This window comes from Mytilus edulis, chromosome 7 (assembly GCF_963676685.1).
Source record: "Mytilus edulis chromosome 7, xbMytEdul2.2, whole genome shotgun sequence".
Classification (NCBI taxonomy): domain Eukaryota; kingdom Metazoa; phylum Mollusca; class Bivalvia; order Mytilida; family Mytilidae; genus Mytilus; species Mytilus edulis.
The window spans coordinates 23293192-23310061 of NC_092350.1; the positions used below are offsets into that span (position 1 = coordinate 23293192).

Genomic DNA, 16870 nt, shown 5'->3' on the forward strand with positions numbered 1-16870 from the left:
GTTTTACAATATTTATGTTTATAGTATAAACAATTGATATATTTTATGATTTTAATGATTGAATTTTTTCACAATCAATTAAGGTGAACATTTGTATAGAAAGCACATAAAATCGCCGAAAATATTCTTGACGCCATAAAATCTTCAATTTCAAACTAATTGATTCTTTTAATTTCATGAAGTTGATACATAAATGCCCGTTTGAACGATATAAGATAATAATGTTATCACCTAATGTTGAAAACTCTATTTAGCTACATGTTTGTTTTGAACGTGGCCATTTGTCTTATGATGTTGTCACCTCCTGTTAAAATGTCTATTGAGCTACTTGTTTGTTTTGAACGTGGCCATTTGTTTCATAATGTTGTCACCTTCTGTTGAAATCTCTATCTAGCTACTTGTTTTTTTTTTTAACTTGGCCATCCGTCTTATAATGTTGTCTATTGAGCTACTTGTTTGTTTTGAACTAGTCCATCCGTTAGCAACATCTTCAATCGTCTCCATGTATCATTTAAATCTGTTTCCTCTTTCGACCATTGTACAACATAGGCATAATTCCAAATGTACGAAAACTCATAGGGAATATCAGTTACTATAATATCTTTTGTTATTACAATAATTTTTTCTAGATTTTTTGTTACTGTCTCATATTTTGCTCTGTCGAGTTCAAACAGACAATCACATGACAATTTGAACTCAGGAGTGATGAGGAAAATGATATACCTACTGTTTTTGATACATTCCGCCTCAGTATCCAACAAACTCTCACCAATTAGAAAACCACATATTACTTTTACAGTCCGAGAACAATTCGGTAAACGAGTTGTAGGCAATAAGTGTATCAGTAACGCTTCCATTTGATAATTGACATTGATAAGACCGACTGTCCAGATCAACTTTTGTAGTATGTATCCACCGTATAAAGTCTAAATTGTCACAGTTGCACATAAATGCATTGCCGTCCAGGTATAAAGTCATTCCATGGATTCCATGCATCTGATCTGCCCAATTTCTAATGAGTGAATTTATAGTCGTCAGGAGATTTTTTCTAACATCAAGCACTTTTATGTTTGTATGCGTATTTAGTTGTTCTGGAATAGATTGGAGAAAATTGTTAGTTAAATAAAGGTTTGACAAATTTGGCATTGGCTTGAAAAGATCGTCCGAAAAATGCCAAATGCTATTTTTAGATATATCCAGTGACTCGACTGATTGACATTTCATGAAAAACCTGTTTCCATAAGTGTCTATTCCATCATTTAGGGTAGCGTCTTTCAAAACAATCTTTTTTAGGTTCGTCTCTTGAAAACGGTTTAATTCATTCCAACCTAAACTGTATCTCGTTCCAGCAGAAATAAATGTCTCTAATCGAAGTTCAATAAAAATCATGGTCACAGTTGTATTTGTATAAGATATCTCCAAATAAGTAAGATTATTGATTTTCGGAACTATGAACAGTAAGGGTAAAGTGTTAACTATTGTGAAACTAATATCTAATTTTTCTAATGATGCTGGCAAAATTACGCCACCAGAACTTTTGAAATTAGATACTGAGGTCATTGAATTTTCTATGAAGAAGTTGACGACATTATATGAATAATCCAAAGATTGCAATCGCAAAGCTTTTCTAAAAAAAGAGTCAATCTCTTCGTGATTGTTTATATGAGCTAGTATAAGCCTGTTTCCTTTCAACGAAAGATGTTTTAGACATTCTGGATGATCAAAGGAAAATAAAGAGCCATGTTTGTAATCAACTATTCCATTCTGTGATAAATCTAGATTTTCTATGCAAATGGATTTCAGATTTTTCATTATATCAGATGTTATTGTGAGAGCATACGGGAAGTCGTCGCTATCAATGGTAAGGTCACTCACATGGCCAACATTAATCATGGTCATATTTCTATAACGGTATGGATGTAAAAGAAGTAAGGCACGCGTGAGGTGCATAAATGTTCCAAACAAATCTAGTACAAGTAGATGTGGAAACGGACTCAAAGCATCATCTTCTGTTTTCACAAAATTTAACCGACAATTTTTTAGATAAAGCTCTTCTACAGAAGATGAAAACTTCAGGAATGTTTCATTTGATAAGCGCACTAAATAACAAGATTGGAAGTATAACTTTCGAAGATACTTCATTTGACTGAACCCGCTTCCACAGATTGGCACAGGCATCATATCAATTCCTAAGAAAGTCAATTCTCTCAGAACACCAAACGCATGACCGGGATAGTCGAATTGCTTTTTATAACTCCCAGGTTGAGGCATATTACTCCTGATATCCAATTTTGTTAAGTGTTGAATTGGAAGGAAAAGTTCGGGTGAATATGCATGAGATAGATCAAGCAGATTGTGAGACATATCAAGCACGGCAAGATTGTATAATCCCTGGAATGACTCATTAGATAAATGTTTATGTTGATTTTTTCTCACATTTAGTTCCTGTAGATGTGTATAGTTAATCAGCGAACTGCTATCAATACTCTTTAACTGATTTGAAGATATATCCAGAACATTTATATCCCTGGGTAAATCTTGAGGGACAAACTGCAGTCCTCTGTTTTTACAATCAGCTATTTTAACTCCAAGTTGCCCATTAAATACATATTTGATATCACAATATGACGATCTAGAGATGACATCACACTGAATAACAATATTAATAACTGAGTATATTAGAATAATCCTCACCATTTTGTAACATTGATATCAAAACCTTTCACATGGTTTCATCACTACTTTATCTAGGACACAAAGGTCAACAAATGGAATTTAATCATCTCAAATCCTTTTCAATATAAAGGACAAATGTATTAATACTTTTATTAAAGATATCATATTGCTTTAAACATGAATAGACTGCATGCATGTTTTTGTTTTAAAAAAAATATTTACCTTATACTCTATTAAATGACTAAATACTTTAATTTTTTATGGGGAAACAGCCGCGTTATGTTTAATGGGGACATGATTCTTAATTTTGAAGTATTCAAAATAGTTAAATAAATTATCAACCTTTTATTGGTCATAAAATAAATATTCTAAAGGCAGTTTTGAAGTACGTGAATCTAAATTTATCGACAAGATTCACATTTATTTGTTTATCTTGTATGAGTACACTATCAGCAAATTGTCAACTTAAATTGTCGAGATTTGCAACACAAGGATGCTACAATTATGCTATTGTCCTAATTTAATGTCATTATGTTATTGTTCTATTATAGTGCCTTTATGTTATTATAATTTTTATTTTATATCTCTTCCTGTGTGACGTTTACAATCTGACGTAAAACACATGCAACTCAACACTAGAGTTGATGTGAATTTTCTAATTCAGGAACAAGTCTTTAAATATTTCAATCCTTTATGGGTTGATTTGAAATACACAAGTAAGCAAAGAATGTGGTTGTTAAATTTGATGAATACTTTTTTGTGCTTCTTTGTTGAATATTTGTTTGTTTTTGTTCTAATTGAGAATGTGACACGATGATGACTGCTTTACCCTATTTTGACAATTTAACCTATTATTTCTGTTTTGTTCACGCATCGTTGTTAATATAATGAAAGGAGTAGGTCCGGTAAGACCCCTTTTTCGCCCCAAAATATAACAGTTTTACAAAATTCTTAAATGTAAACTTTTAGTTATTTATTGGACAGTTGAATGCTTCTTCTACATAAATATGGGCTGTTTTTGACAATACAATGCACATATATCGGGTTGTAGCGCCATTAAGTCACGTAAATTACTGAAATCTTCAAAATTCTAGCATTTTAGTTAAATTTTAGACGGTTTCCGTGTAAAACGAAAGTGGCCGCATTCGTGTTCATCCTTAATATTGAAATGTAAGTTATATTTGACGATAATACATAACATATTTAAAGGTTGAGGATGAACACGGATGCGGCCACTTTCATTTTGGACAAAAACCATCAGAAAAGTGACATTTTTCGGCATATTTGGTAGATTTTTCATATTTGAGCTTGAATCGGGTCGATTTTGATGACTAAATCAGTTAAAATCTTTCACATAAACTAATTAAATCAAATGAAATAGGCACTTAAGTGTTTAAAAAGTGGTCAAAATCTTTCGTCAGATGAACCTGAAATTTGAGGCCAAAATGGGTCCTTACCGGACCTACTTCTTTGATGCGACTGTCATAGAAGTGAGAGGATTAGCGCTATAAAAAAAGGTTCAATCCATTATTTTCTACATTTGAAAATGCCTGTACCAAATCAGTTTTTGTCCATTCGTTTGATGTATTTTTATCATTTGATTTTGCCATTTGATTAAGGACTTTCCGTTTTGAATTTCCTCGGAGTTCAGTATTTTTGTGATTTAACTTTTTTTGAAAGAGTAGTGTGGTATAAATCTAGAAAACACTGATTATGTTATGAAGTGTTTTCATATTAATGTATATGTTAAATGTGAAAAAAAGTATTGTGACTTGTGATCGCGGGCAACAAATGTGAAACTATAACTATTATTGCATATTCAGTTTTTAATATGAACGTTGCAAAGTCCACACTGTCAAACAAGCATTAAATGGCTACAAAAAGAATAAAAACAAACAAGTGAAGGGAACAAACATTTTACTTCAAAAGGGAGAGGAGGTTATGGTTTTATGCTTAAATAACTGTTCCATAGAAGAGCCTAACTCCGGTTTATAGACACATCACAACTGTGATAATTTATATTAAACAGGGAGAGGCGATGATTCACAAGCTACATGTCCCTTTCTTATTATATTTTTTTTAGACTTTGCCCCTTTAACAATTTTACTGCTATAACTAAAGGATAATCATTATACTGACATCTACATTTTACTGATCTTTTTCCCTGGAAATTCAGTAACTAACAACAGGGATACTCGGGCTAACGCTGTAATCCGAGTAAATTGTTAAAACTGCAGATATGTAATAAAATATATTTACCTGGGGAAAAAAAGACATTTACAGAGGAAGTCCTTTCTCCATGAGCATAAGTATACTGTCAGTTTTCAGTAAACATATAGATTAGTAAAACAAAAAATAAATGAAAGGAAAGTACAAACGAGCATGGCATAGTATGAAGGTCATCTGTTTTCCTTCATTTTATTTTTTTGGGCGTTGCAATATTGAATTGGGGAAGTATTTGGTTTTTTCAAAGTGTTGCTGGAAGAGGATTGGAGCCTTCTTTTTTTTTTAATATGTATGGTATTTTTTTATTCTGACTACGTCCCGAAAACCTATATAGTACGAAAAATATAATTTAATACGTGTCGTTGCATGTAGTGTAATGAACCTTTATAACATTAGGATGAAATGCCATCGAAGTTGTATGATGGTTATCTAAATATGTCATAATAAAGGATCCCTAAAACAAGTCTAACGTATGATTCGTCAGACGTACGTACCTTTCGTCAAATTGTAAGAAAGCTCTATTAAGTTGTAATTTTACAACCAGAGAAACCTTACAATTTTCATTGTCTCTATTGTTTCTCTATAGGGAAGGTGAAAATGGCAGTAAAACATCAACAAAATGGGTAACCTACATTTGCGCGAATTAGTACTCTGACAGGTATTAAGTCGAATTAAAAACAAATGATTTGAGGTATGTAAGCTGTGTTTCTTATTAAGACGCCAGATCATTTAATTGCACATTCAGATATACTGATGAGTTTATTTGTATTACGAATTCGAACAAATTGTGGCACAGGTATTATATCAATTCCTAAAATGACAACTCACTCAGAACACAAAATACATGGTCAGGATAAATAAAAAATTTGTCAAAATCTATTGGTTGTGGCAGTTTACTTCTGATATCCAATTTTGTTAAGTTTTTTGTTGAAAGAAATGTTCCTGCGGGATAAACTTAATAATATGTTATGCATATCGTGAGACCTGTCAAGAGAATCAATATTATATTATCACTTAAATGACTCACTAGATAAATATTCATTTTTTTCTTCAAAATTCAGTTCCTGTAAGTACTTATAATTAACGAAAGAATCGTTTGAAGTAGCTGACAATTGGTTCAAACTAGCTAAAATCTAAAACATTGATATCTCCCGGTAGATTCTGAGGTATAAAATTCAGGCCTTTGTTTTTTTACAATCGGTTTATGTCACTTCCTGGATTTTTTTAATAACATATTTGATATGACAGTGTGATAATGGTAAGATTTTGTAACACTTGATAGTCTTAAGAATGTAAAAAAAAATACCTGAATAACTGATAACAAAATTATGTAATAAAGCTTTATATCTCTGTGCAAATAACTACCTATACACATATTAGGTGGAGCCCATATATGTGGTACTGTTGGGACAGAATATAATTCTGTGCTTTTCACACATAACATACATCAGCATTTTATCTATGAAAGAGAATGGGAAATAACAAAAACAATGTCTATTCAAAGCAATCTAAAGTATTTGTATTTCACTTCCTATCATATTGAAATCTATTGCTGTGTCATCACCGTATATTATCAATGCATTATACACATGAAGTAGCTTTAACGGTCACTGTTACCTGTAGAGAAAAACTACAAAACAAATAGGTCAGTTGTGTTGATTTAAATAACTTTTAGTGAATAATTACTAGTATATCAGATTTATAAAAGAAATAATTCAAGTATAAAATATAGATATGGAGCTGTCTAAACGGAATTCATATATCATTACTTTTATTTATCATAAACATTTTGATTTATTTGGGCATGAGTAAGTTAAATCATTGATACATTCATTTACAATATATATATATATAGAAAATGGTGGATTGAACCTGGTTTTATAGCGCTAAACCACACACTTCTACGACAGTCGATTTAATTTTCATTATATTGACTGTAATGCGTAAAAAAATGTCACAAATAGGGACACAAAAACAACACGGACCCTACCAAAAACTACGGTTGATTTCATGTGCTCCGGAAAGGGGAAGCGGATCCTTGTGGCACTTATCGTGTTGCTCATTATTTGTCAAGGCATTTATTCAACAGCATTCAACAATAATCAACAATATAAATCAACAAACAACCAACATGAACATGCTAACAAGCTTAATGACAATTGGTCACTGAAGGGAAACAACAGTAAATGCAAAACAATTTCTAACTGCTGGACAGATCCATAACAGTTCAATGAACGATATTTGAATAGATCACTGCCAGTTGAATCATGTTGGTGATGACATTCAACACACGTTCCATATAGAACGGAACGTCATGACGATAGACATTCTTATTCTTAAATTATTCCTTGAAATTCCTTGAATATTGAGATTTCATTGAATCTGCCGATGAATGTTGAAACGTCTGACATTTTTTATGATATATGACAATTTAATTGAAACACTCAATAAATATGAATCTGTTCACCATGTAATCTGTAAAATAAACTAAAAACAGCAGCAATTTTGTATGTTAAAGGGAGGAAGGATGGGTTTTGCAATCTTGTTAAAAATAACTATGGAATGAAACTTGAGCAGCAACACGTGTACGAGGCGCATCAAAGCATATTATTTAGTGTGTTTGAATACTAGTATATAGTTGCAAGGATATATAGATGATGTTCTCTCACTAAATATTTAAAAACTCGTTGACCATGTTGAACGCACCAATCCCATCGAACTAGAGATAAGGGACACAACAGATACAGTTACATGTAATAAGTAAAATCACGAAAATACTGAACTCCGGGGAAAATCCAAAACGAAAAGTCACTAAATTATAATTAAATAGCAAAATCAAATGATAAAACACATCAACCGAATGGACAACAACTGTCATATTTCTGACTGGGTATACACATATTCAAATGTAGAAAATAGTGGATTGAACCTGGTTTTATAGTGCTAAACCTCTCACTTGTATGTCAGTCGCATCAAACGTCATCATACGTCTGCCTCATATCTTGACTTACTTCTAGAAATTAGCAATGAGAGTCGGTTGAAAACATTTACGACAAAAGATATCATTTCAGCTTCCCAATTGGGAACTTTCCATTTCTATGTAGCAACATTCAGCAGCGCCTGCATAAAGAGTATATATATATATTGTTGGGTTGATGTTTAGACGAGTTATATATATATACTAGAACACACCCGTGTTATCGCTGGTCCGTGACTGAATTAAAGTATATAACTATGCGTATTATCTGATAAAGTCATGCCGATTATAAGATGCACAGTTTGTTTTCTCTGCTTTCAAAAGCTTTCTGTTTGAACCCGTCGACCTGGAACTTGTCAACGGAGTATTTTTTAATCAACAGGATTGTCCTATATTAGTAATAAATAAAGTTGAATCTTTGATTCGCTGTTTTACGTCATGCTGGCTAACAAATTGAAAACTGTACCTATACGCCTTAATTTAAGTCCAGATTTTTAGTATTCGTATTGTCATCTTAGAAAGTTATACTGATTAAAATACTACAATAGGAAACAATGTGACAATGGTTGAATTTAGTAGTGTCAACCCTGTGGTTATGACCCGTGTATATACAAAATACTAAATACACCGTATGGTGGTGCTCCTGTTAGATGTGGAACGTACAGATAAGGTAATAGGTAACAGGTGAATATACTATTGGAGTGGTGTAATTTTTAATCTACACCAATGTCCTATATTAGCTATATATAAAGTTGAATTCTTTGATTTGCCGGTTTAACCTGATGACGACTGACACATTGGACCTCGTTATTTTAGTATTATAGATATATCCCAATTGATACGGTATTCCCGGGCTTTTATTTCATATCATGATATCCTTGATAAATGGTTGCTGCTCACAAGGAATATATTCAAGAGTTCCAAATTGTGAAGTTGACATCATCAATGTGTATATTTTACAGACGCCACCATGAATTGGTGGACCGTTATGGAATAACCGTTTTACAGATGATATTGGATGTGTTCCTAATGTCGTAACTACAATTCACTTCCCTTTTGACCACGAATGTGACCTACCGAACTAGACTATTTATCGGGTTTGTATTACATGAGCATTACGACGGTTACCATATGTTGAGCTGGATCTACCTATCCTTCCGGAGAACCTGATATCACCCCCAGTTTTTATGGGGAAAGTGTTGCTTTGTTTTTAGTTTTCTATGTTGGGTCTTGTGTACTTTCATTCATGTGTTTGTCTTTTATTTTTTGAGCTATGGCGTTGTCAGTTTATTTTCGATCAATGAGTGTGACTGTCCCTATGGTATCTTTTGCCCTTCTTTTAAATGATGAACCGTAAATAATGGACTGAAGTTCATTTTATGCACTAGACAAATACATGTATTTTTGAAACAATAAATCAATTAAATAATTAGCTCATTCAATTTTATTAATTTCGTTATATGTATATGTTTAAACGTTATTGACCGGAGACGAATTTGTCTAATGTTAGAACGTATCTACTTGTAATATATATAAAACACCACCATGCTGGTGCAGTTATACACATCACATTTATTTATCAAATGAACTGCATTAGGTACGAGTTTTGACAATAAACTATTGTCCAATGATGATTGGGGCTGAAATATTAAAAAATAAATAAAATCTAAGTACAAAGGTAAAAAGAGCTGGTTAAATCAAATGAGACCATGGTTAGAGCCGAATCTGGACAAGTCATTTATGACGGAATTCATCCTTTAAATCACACATATTTAACAAAATTTTAGATATATGAATCATATTTCCGATTCTTAAACAAAATGCATTCTCCTCATTTTGACATACTGATAGCTCGACGAAGCCATGAGTACTGGTAATAAATAAAGATTAAAAAATCTTACCGATTATGAAGTTGAATGCATACTGAAACATGTGAATTCCTGATTTAAACATTTGATCTGGACAGTCAGCTTGCATTTGCGAATCATTATGTAGAAGATAAAAGAGGGACGAAAGATACCAAAGGGACAGTAAAACTCATAAATCTAAAACAAACTGACAAAGCCATGGCTAAAATGAAAAAGACAAACAGAAAAACAATAGTACACATGACACAACATAGAAAACTAAAGAATAAACAACACGAACCCCACCAAAAACTAGGGGTGATCTCAGGTGCTCCGGAAGGGTAAGCAGATACTGCTCCACATGTGGCACCCGTCGTGTTGCTTACAAATGTATGTGATTACAAATCCGGTAAATAGTCTAATTCGGTAGGTCACATTCATGAAAGGGAAGGATATCATTTGTGAAACGGTTATTCCATAACGGTCAACCAACTTGTGATGGCGTCCGTAAAATTTACGAAGGGATGATTTCATCTTCACCATTTGGAACTCTTGGTTTAATAGCTTCCTTGTTAGCATTAGACTATTTTTAAGTTCTGTTTAAGTTGTATTGACAAGTATTGCTCTTAACTTTACTATATAGATATATGAAGATGTGGTATGAGTGTCAATGAAACAACTCTCGATCCAAGGAACAATTTATAAAAGTAAACCACTATAGGCCAAAGTACGGTCGTCAATACGGAGCCTTGACTAACACCGAACTGCAAGCTTTAAAGCAGATCTGCAAGATAAATATCATATACTCAATAATTTATATGTTAGCAGTGACAATATTGCTTTACTACTTCCTGATATTTATAACACTGCTTTGCATGTATTATCATTGCAGTGTGGACATGCAGTATCGGTGATATATATTACATTGCTTTGTCATCACCATGTATTATCATTGCAGTGTGGACATGCAGTATCGGTGATATATATTACATTGCTTTGTCATCACCATGTATTATCATTGCAGTGTGGACATGCAGTATCGGTGATGTATATTACATTGCTTTGTCATCACCATGTATTATCATTGCAGTGTGGACATGCAGTACCGGTGATTTTTATGTATACCTGTGCTGCCATTGTAGTATGAATCCCTTTACTTTGATAATATATGAATGTATAGAATACAATGGTATTTTGCACGTTTTTATCAACTAACAAAAGTATTGTTAAAATCAATATTTTTTGTGAAAAAAAAAATAAAAAAATAAAAAAATAACATTCTGTGTACTTTTTTCAACATATTGTTCTTATAGTATAGATCAATGTAAAATTTAATGGATCTAGGTTAAACAATTTGTTCCGTCTTTTAAAATCATTTGCTGAAGAATAACTACATTTACAGGTCTGCAAATGCAGAACAAATCTCATACAAATACATAGCGAATAACTGTTATATATATATATATTAATCATTCAGGAAAAGGGTTCAAGGATCTGGGATGATAACTGTAGAAAAGGTGTATTAACACAATTGATACTGACTAAATGTTGTTAAAATTCACCAAATTTGAAATAATGATAATATAAAAATATAAACTATATCAAAACAGCAAATGCACAATTTCAGCATCTTTTAACTTTATTTGACGTTACAATGATTATGATCGAACTATTTAGGAGGAGTTGAACATATTTTGTAATGACCTTTCGTTGTATGTGCATTGCCTTGATAATTTCTATAACGATATTTATTGTTTAGCAATTAACCTATCAGTGATCAGCATCCTAAGTTTCCTCCAAGTATCATCCAAGTCCTCTAGATTTTTCGGCCATTGTACAATAAATGCATGGTTCCAATATGTACGAAAACTCTACAGGAATATCAGTAATTGATATATCTTTTGTAATGATAATGATACACTCCAGATTTTTAGTAATTCTCTCATATTTTGATCTGTCAAGTTCAAACATGCAATCACGTGACGATATGAATTCAGGCGTGATGAGAAATATAATGGACCTGCTGTTTGGGATGCTCTCTGCCTCGTTGTCCGCTTGACTCGGTCCAGGTAAAAAATCTGGATATTTTATACACACCGTCAGTCGCCACTCGGTCCCAAGTTTGGTATTAATACACTTTTAATCCAAATGACAATATCCCCTTCATATGATATATACACGTCATATTGGTAAATCCTCCAGACTTTGCGCTCTACAACACGGCGAATAACTCCATAGATAGAAAAGATGATTTTCCATCTCCTGTTATAGGCTAAAAGTAACAGTGAGATAGTGATATATGTGATAATAATGTTGATGCAAAAGTTAACCACATAGTATTCTTACAGTCCGCAAACAAGTCATATAAAGAGTTGTACGCTATAAGTGTATCGATAATTGTGCCGTTTGACAAATTACATTTATATGATTGGCTGTCCAGATTGACTTTTCTAGTCTGAATCCATCTTATAAAGTCTATATTGTCATAATTGCACTCAAATGCATTATTAGTGAGCTGTAATGTCATTCCATGCAGTTCTTGTATCTCATCTGCCCAGCCTCTGATAGCTGAGCTCACACTTGTCAATCTATTCTTCCTGACGTCCAGCATTTTTACTTTAGTAAGATCGCTAGTTTGGCATTGGATTTAATAAGTCGTCCGGAAAATACCAATTATCATTTTCAAATATATCCATAGACTCGATAGATCTAGTATCTTTGAAGAACTGATTTCTGTATAGTCTTATTGTAATATCTAGGTCGGCTTTTTTCCATACAATCGTTTTCAGAGTGTTATAGGGAGAACGTTTTAATTGATTCCATGCAAATGCATAATCTCCACCATTTGAAATATATGTTTCCAGTCGAATTTAAAGAATAATCATGGCAACGGAACATCCAATGTGCTTGGTTTGACCCGAATGGTGAACGTATGTACGATTTCCGAAAATCGAGGCAAGCATGATACCACTTAGGTGTTTTTGTTTCCACCACTGAAAGTAACGGTCGTTAAATTCAAAACAAAAGATACCTTAGGGAAATTGCGTTGAACTCTTTAAACAAATCAACTCTAAAGGTTTCAATACATGCATTTTCAAGTTCGCCATCCAATCTATTGTCCTGTAAGTTAAGACTGCGCAAATTTGTTAATCCTATAAAAGATGAATTGCTAAATACCTGAATTGCATTATTTAAGATCTCCAGTTTTAGTACGTTATTCATTTCAAAACGACTAATCTGGAATATATGTTATAGTCCGGCCGATCGGTGAAAAAATTGCTGAAATAATGAGGAAAGCACCAGTTTTTGCATGATGGTACATTTTTGTGTACTGAGCAATATTAGCTATGGACCCACCCTCAAAATTCAATATGGCGGCTTATTTCAAGATGGCTGCCGTACGTTCTAAAATATTTTCCAGTATTACACAAACCACAGTGGATTTGATGCTGGAAGCACAAAAATCAACATATTTGAATGACTTGGTGTACTCTTGCAAGATTTTGTTTTGATCTATCTTTGAAATACAAAATGGCGGCTATTTTCAAAATGGCAGCCTTAAAAAGGAGCAAATATTCATTATTGAGAATTGACCTGAATATAAGCATTTTATTGATATATAGTGTCATTTAGTATCTGTCCTTTTAGATTTTGCCTTGCTTGTCATTTCATACACAAAGTAGAAGCCTTCATAAAAAGCTGCAGTAGTAGCTTTCATGAAAAGCTGCACTATTTGTTGTCTTGGGTCACACATAAAAGCTGTGATTTGAGATATCAAACTGTGAATTGAGAATCATTTAAACACATATCAGTGAAATGGCAGGAATTGGGGACAACAAGGACAAGAACATTGAAATGGCAGAACATTAATCACTTGGGGATATGGAGAAACCCACAGCTGAACTCGGACGCTTTAACAGAGGACAGCTCAGAAATGACTATTAAACAATTGTACCAAGAATTTTTAGCAGGTAGTAAATTTAATGCCCAAATAACAGCTGAGATTACCGCAATATAAAACAGAGCGAATCATCGAGAATTGATAAAATATGTGTTGGTCTCATTACGTTTCAAGCTGAACAGAAAGAGGCAATGCATATTAATAACGAACAGAGGAGAGCAATATCTCAGCAACTTCAGCAGTCTGAAGACAGGATAGACCACAATAATTGCTTGGCGGAATTGATGGTCAAACCAATAAGATATTCAATGCTGTTGTGAGACGAATGGACAAGCTGACAATTTCTGAGGAAGTAGACACAGTTCAATTTAAAAGTGCATTTGAACAGCAGGGTACCTTCCAACAACTGGCATCTGTTGTAAATGAATTAGTGGACAATCGAAATAAAAAAGTTAAAATTCCTGAAATGGACACATCATCTAAGCCAAAATTTGACCTTAGCCAGTACAACGCAAGTTTACCAAAAGTACACAACAAAATCCATGCCTTGGGTCTTTCCCCAATTATGGTTCGCATGAACCAGCAACAGCGCCAACTCTGTTAAAGGTGTCTTCACCTTAAGTCAAAAGTCCTATGTCAGGGTTTTTGGCCCTGCATGAAACAGTTCAAATTATTCAACAACAATCTCCAATTAAAAACCCTCTAGTACTTATCAAGGATACCAGCAATAGTATGTGTCGTCTTACGCACACTTACCATCTACTATGAGTCAATAATATTTGGTTCAGAGCAGCAGACCATTACAGGAACAATTGGCTGCAAGTGGATCCTATCAAGTTTCTCCAATGCTGAATGCAGTGCCTACTTACGATATCATCCCCATCGAGTCAATTGCAAATCCCACATTTATCACTCCAAGTATGACAACCTCGTCAGCTCCTGGAACTCTAACAGGCTTCCTATAACAGCAAGCTGACTCCACTGACCGGTCCAGGAAAGGGCAGAGGAAACCAAAAGAGGGTGGCAACACCTCTTCTTCATTGGAGGGAGAATATACCCGATGGCAAGAAAATCTTGGTGCAAGGGACCGGAGACGAAGCCCACAGCTCCCAAAAATTAAAAAAACTCAATTAGAGAGGATCCATGACTTGGGAGGCGTTCATTTACCAATTTGAACGATTTGCCGGTAGATGACAATGGGAAAACAGAAAAATGTGTATAGGCCCCATATTACGCTCGCACAGATGATGATTTCAAGGCCTTAAAAAAAGCATTCATTTGGAGCAGCGTTTCAGCAAGAAAGACGATCAAACCAGATTGGAACCGAAGCATTCCGTCGAGAATGTAAAGACAAAGATTCTTCAAGGCATGTAATAAAGAGGAACCCAGAAAATTTCAACAAGACGTTGAATCAACTAAAAAACCCAATAGCAATCCAGATGGCGATATATGAATCAAAAAGTGCCAATTATAACCATCGACAAGTCTACTTTGCTGATGTCGCAGTATCACCGACCGATAAAGGAAATATGAGCAGACCTTTGGATAATGAGGAGCATAACCTCGCAAAAATTGTCACAAAACTAGCTGATATTATGCTTTCAACTAATCAGCATAGCCGTGGATTGGCCGATCAGTATAACCTCGGATCTTCTGATCAAATAATCATGGAAGATGACCAGTTCAATATACACATGGAGGATCTCCTGAGCAATACATTCGCGGTAGATCGCCTGATAGATTACACCCAAGCTAAATGCCTATCGATCAGCAACACCCCACTAAGGTAGAGATCATATAGTCCCTAAAGACAACGGTTAGCATCTCCACGGGCAAACTCCAGAAATCCCGGTTATTTCAGACAACGATCACCATCACAAGGATATGGAACAAATCAAAGTGCTACTCCAACAATGGAGTCTTTAAACAGCAAAGGGTCGGGCCAGTAGGCCAACGCACGATTTCAAAGTCCATTGGCCATGAAACATCACCTCATCACAAAATCGAACAGAGGCCCACGGCCTCGTCCGATATTGTCATCAGACGAACCATTTGAAAGAGCTTAGCAGAAAGAGGTACTATACATGACCAGAATGTGAGCATGATTGTGGACACTGCTGCAATGATAACATTAGTAAATGAGAAATTAATTCCGGCAGAAAATGGAGTTTTTGAGAACGTAACGCTACGTAGTTTGTGTTAACAGCTTGTTATTGGGAAGACTATAAAGAACGAATCTCGACATTAATAGAGTAAACAGACGATGTTATACTTAGGCTAGATATTTTGGACATACTGAGCGCAGTGATAAACCTGAGTACTCCCACAATTACCATCAACAATAAAGTGATAAATGCGGCATTTGTTAACGGTGGAAACGAGATTTCAACTCAGCAAGTTTGCATAAAACGAACCATCACAGTTCCACCAAACTCAGAAATGACTGTTACCATTAAAACTAATAAAAGTGCTGATCAGGAGTGCATTTTAGGACCATACTCGCTGAATAGTTGCGAATTTGTCTCGCACGTCGTTGGAATAGGAAATAGTAGCCCCTTAACCATTTTAAATGATGAGAATCGCCTATTCCGCCTGAAGAAAGGTACACCTATTGATTACATAGAACAATTTGACGATGTACTGCGTACGGCAGATGAAAACGCGATAAGTGACGTAAGACGTTACATTGAAGAGACACGAGACAGGGTGCCCTCGGCACTGCCTCAAAGTTCAGATGAGTTATCTACTATTCCACCACATTTAACCGACCTATATTAACGTTCAATCGACTCGTTTCAACCTATTTCTTTCCAACCATTAAAACTGAAAGCGTTTAAAGAATAACATGTACCATATTGATTAACATTTTGAATTTCACTATTTATTTTTGTATGTGCAGCCATATTTGCAAATGTATGTGTAATTGAAATAACCAAATTATTTATTATATTTTAAAATTAATTGATAACAAATTCAAGAACATGAAGTCCATTTTTGAAGAATCATAACTTTAATTTCCGAAATTATATAGAATACCTTTAGGACAATCTTGATTTTTATACCATTTTTCCGCCATCTTGAAAATGGCAGCCATATTGGATTTTCAGAGTGGGTCCATAGCTGAAATCAAAGGGTATATAACCAAGAACTACTATGCAAAGTTTCGTGCTTTCCTCATCAAGTGAACAATTCTGCTCTATATCTGCACCAATCGGCCGGACTATTATTTTGTTGTCCTTGAAA

General features: G+C 34.1%; 1 protein-coding gene across 1 annotated transcript; it reads right to left on the reverse strand.

Annotated features, from left to right (window-relative positions):
- Positions 1-765: 765 nt before the first annotated feature.
- On the reverse strand, positions 766-2697 carry LOC139483023 (toll-like receptor 2). Its single transcript, XM_071267053.1, has one exon. It carries the CDS (start codon positions 2695-2697, stop codon positions 766-768), a length of 1932 nt encoding a protein of 643 aa, XP_071123154.1.
- Positions 2698-16870: the final 14173 nt, after the last annotated feature.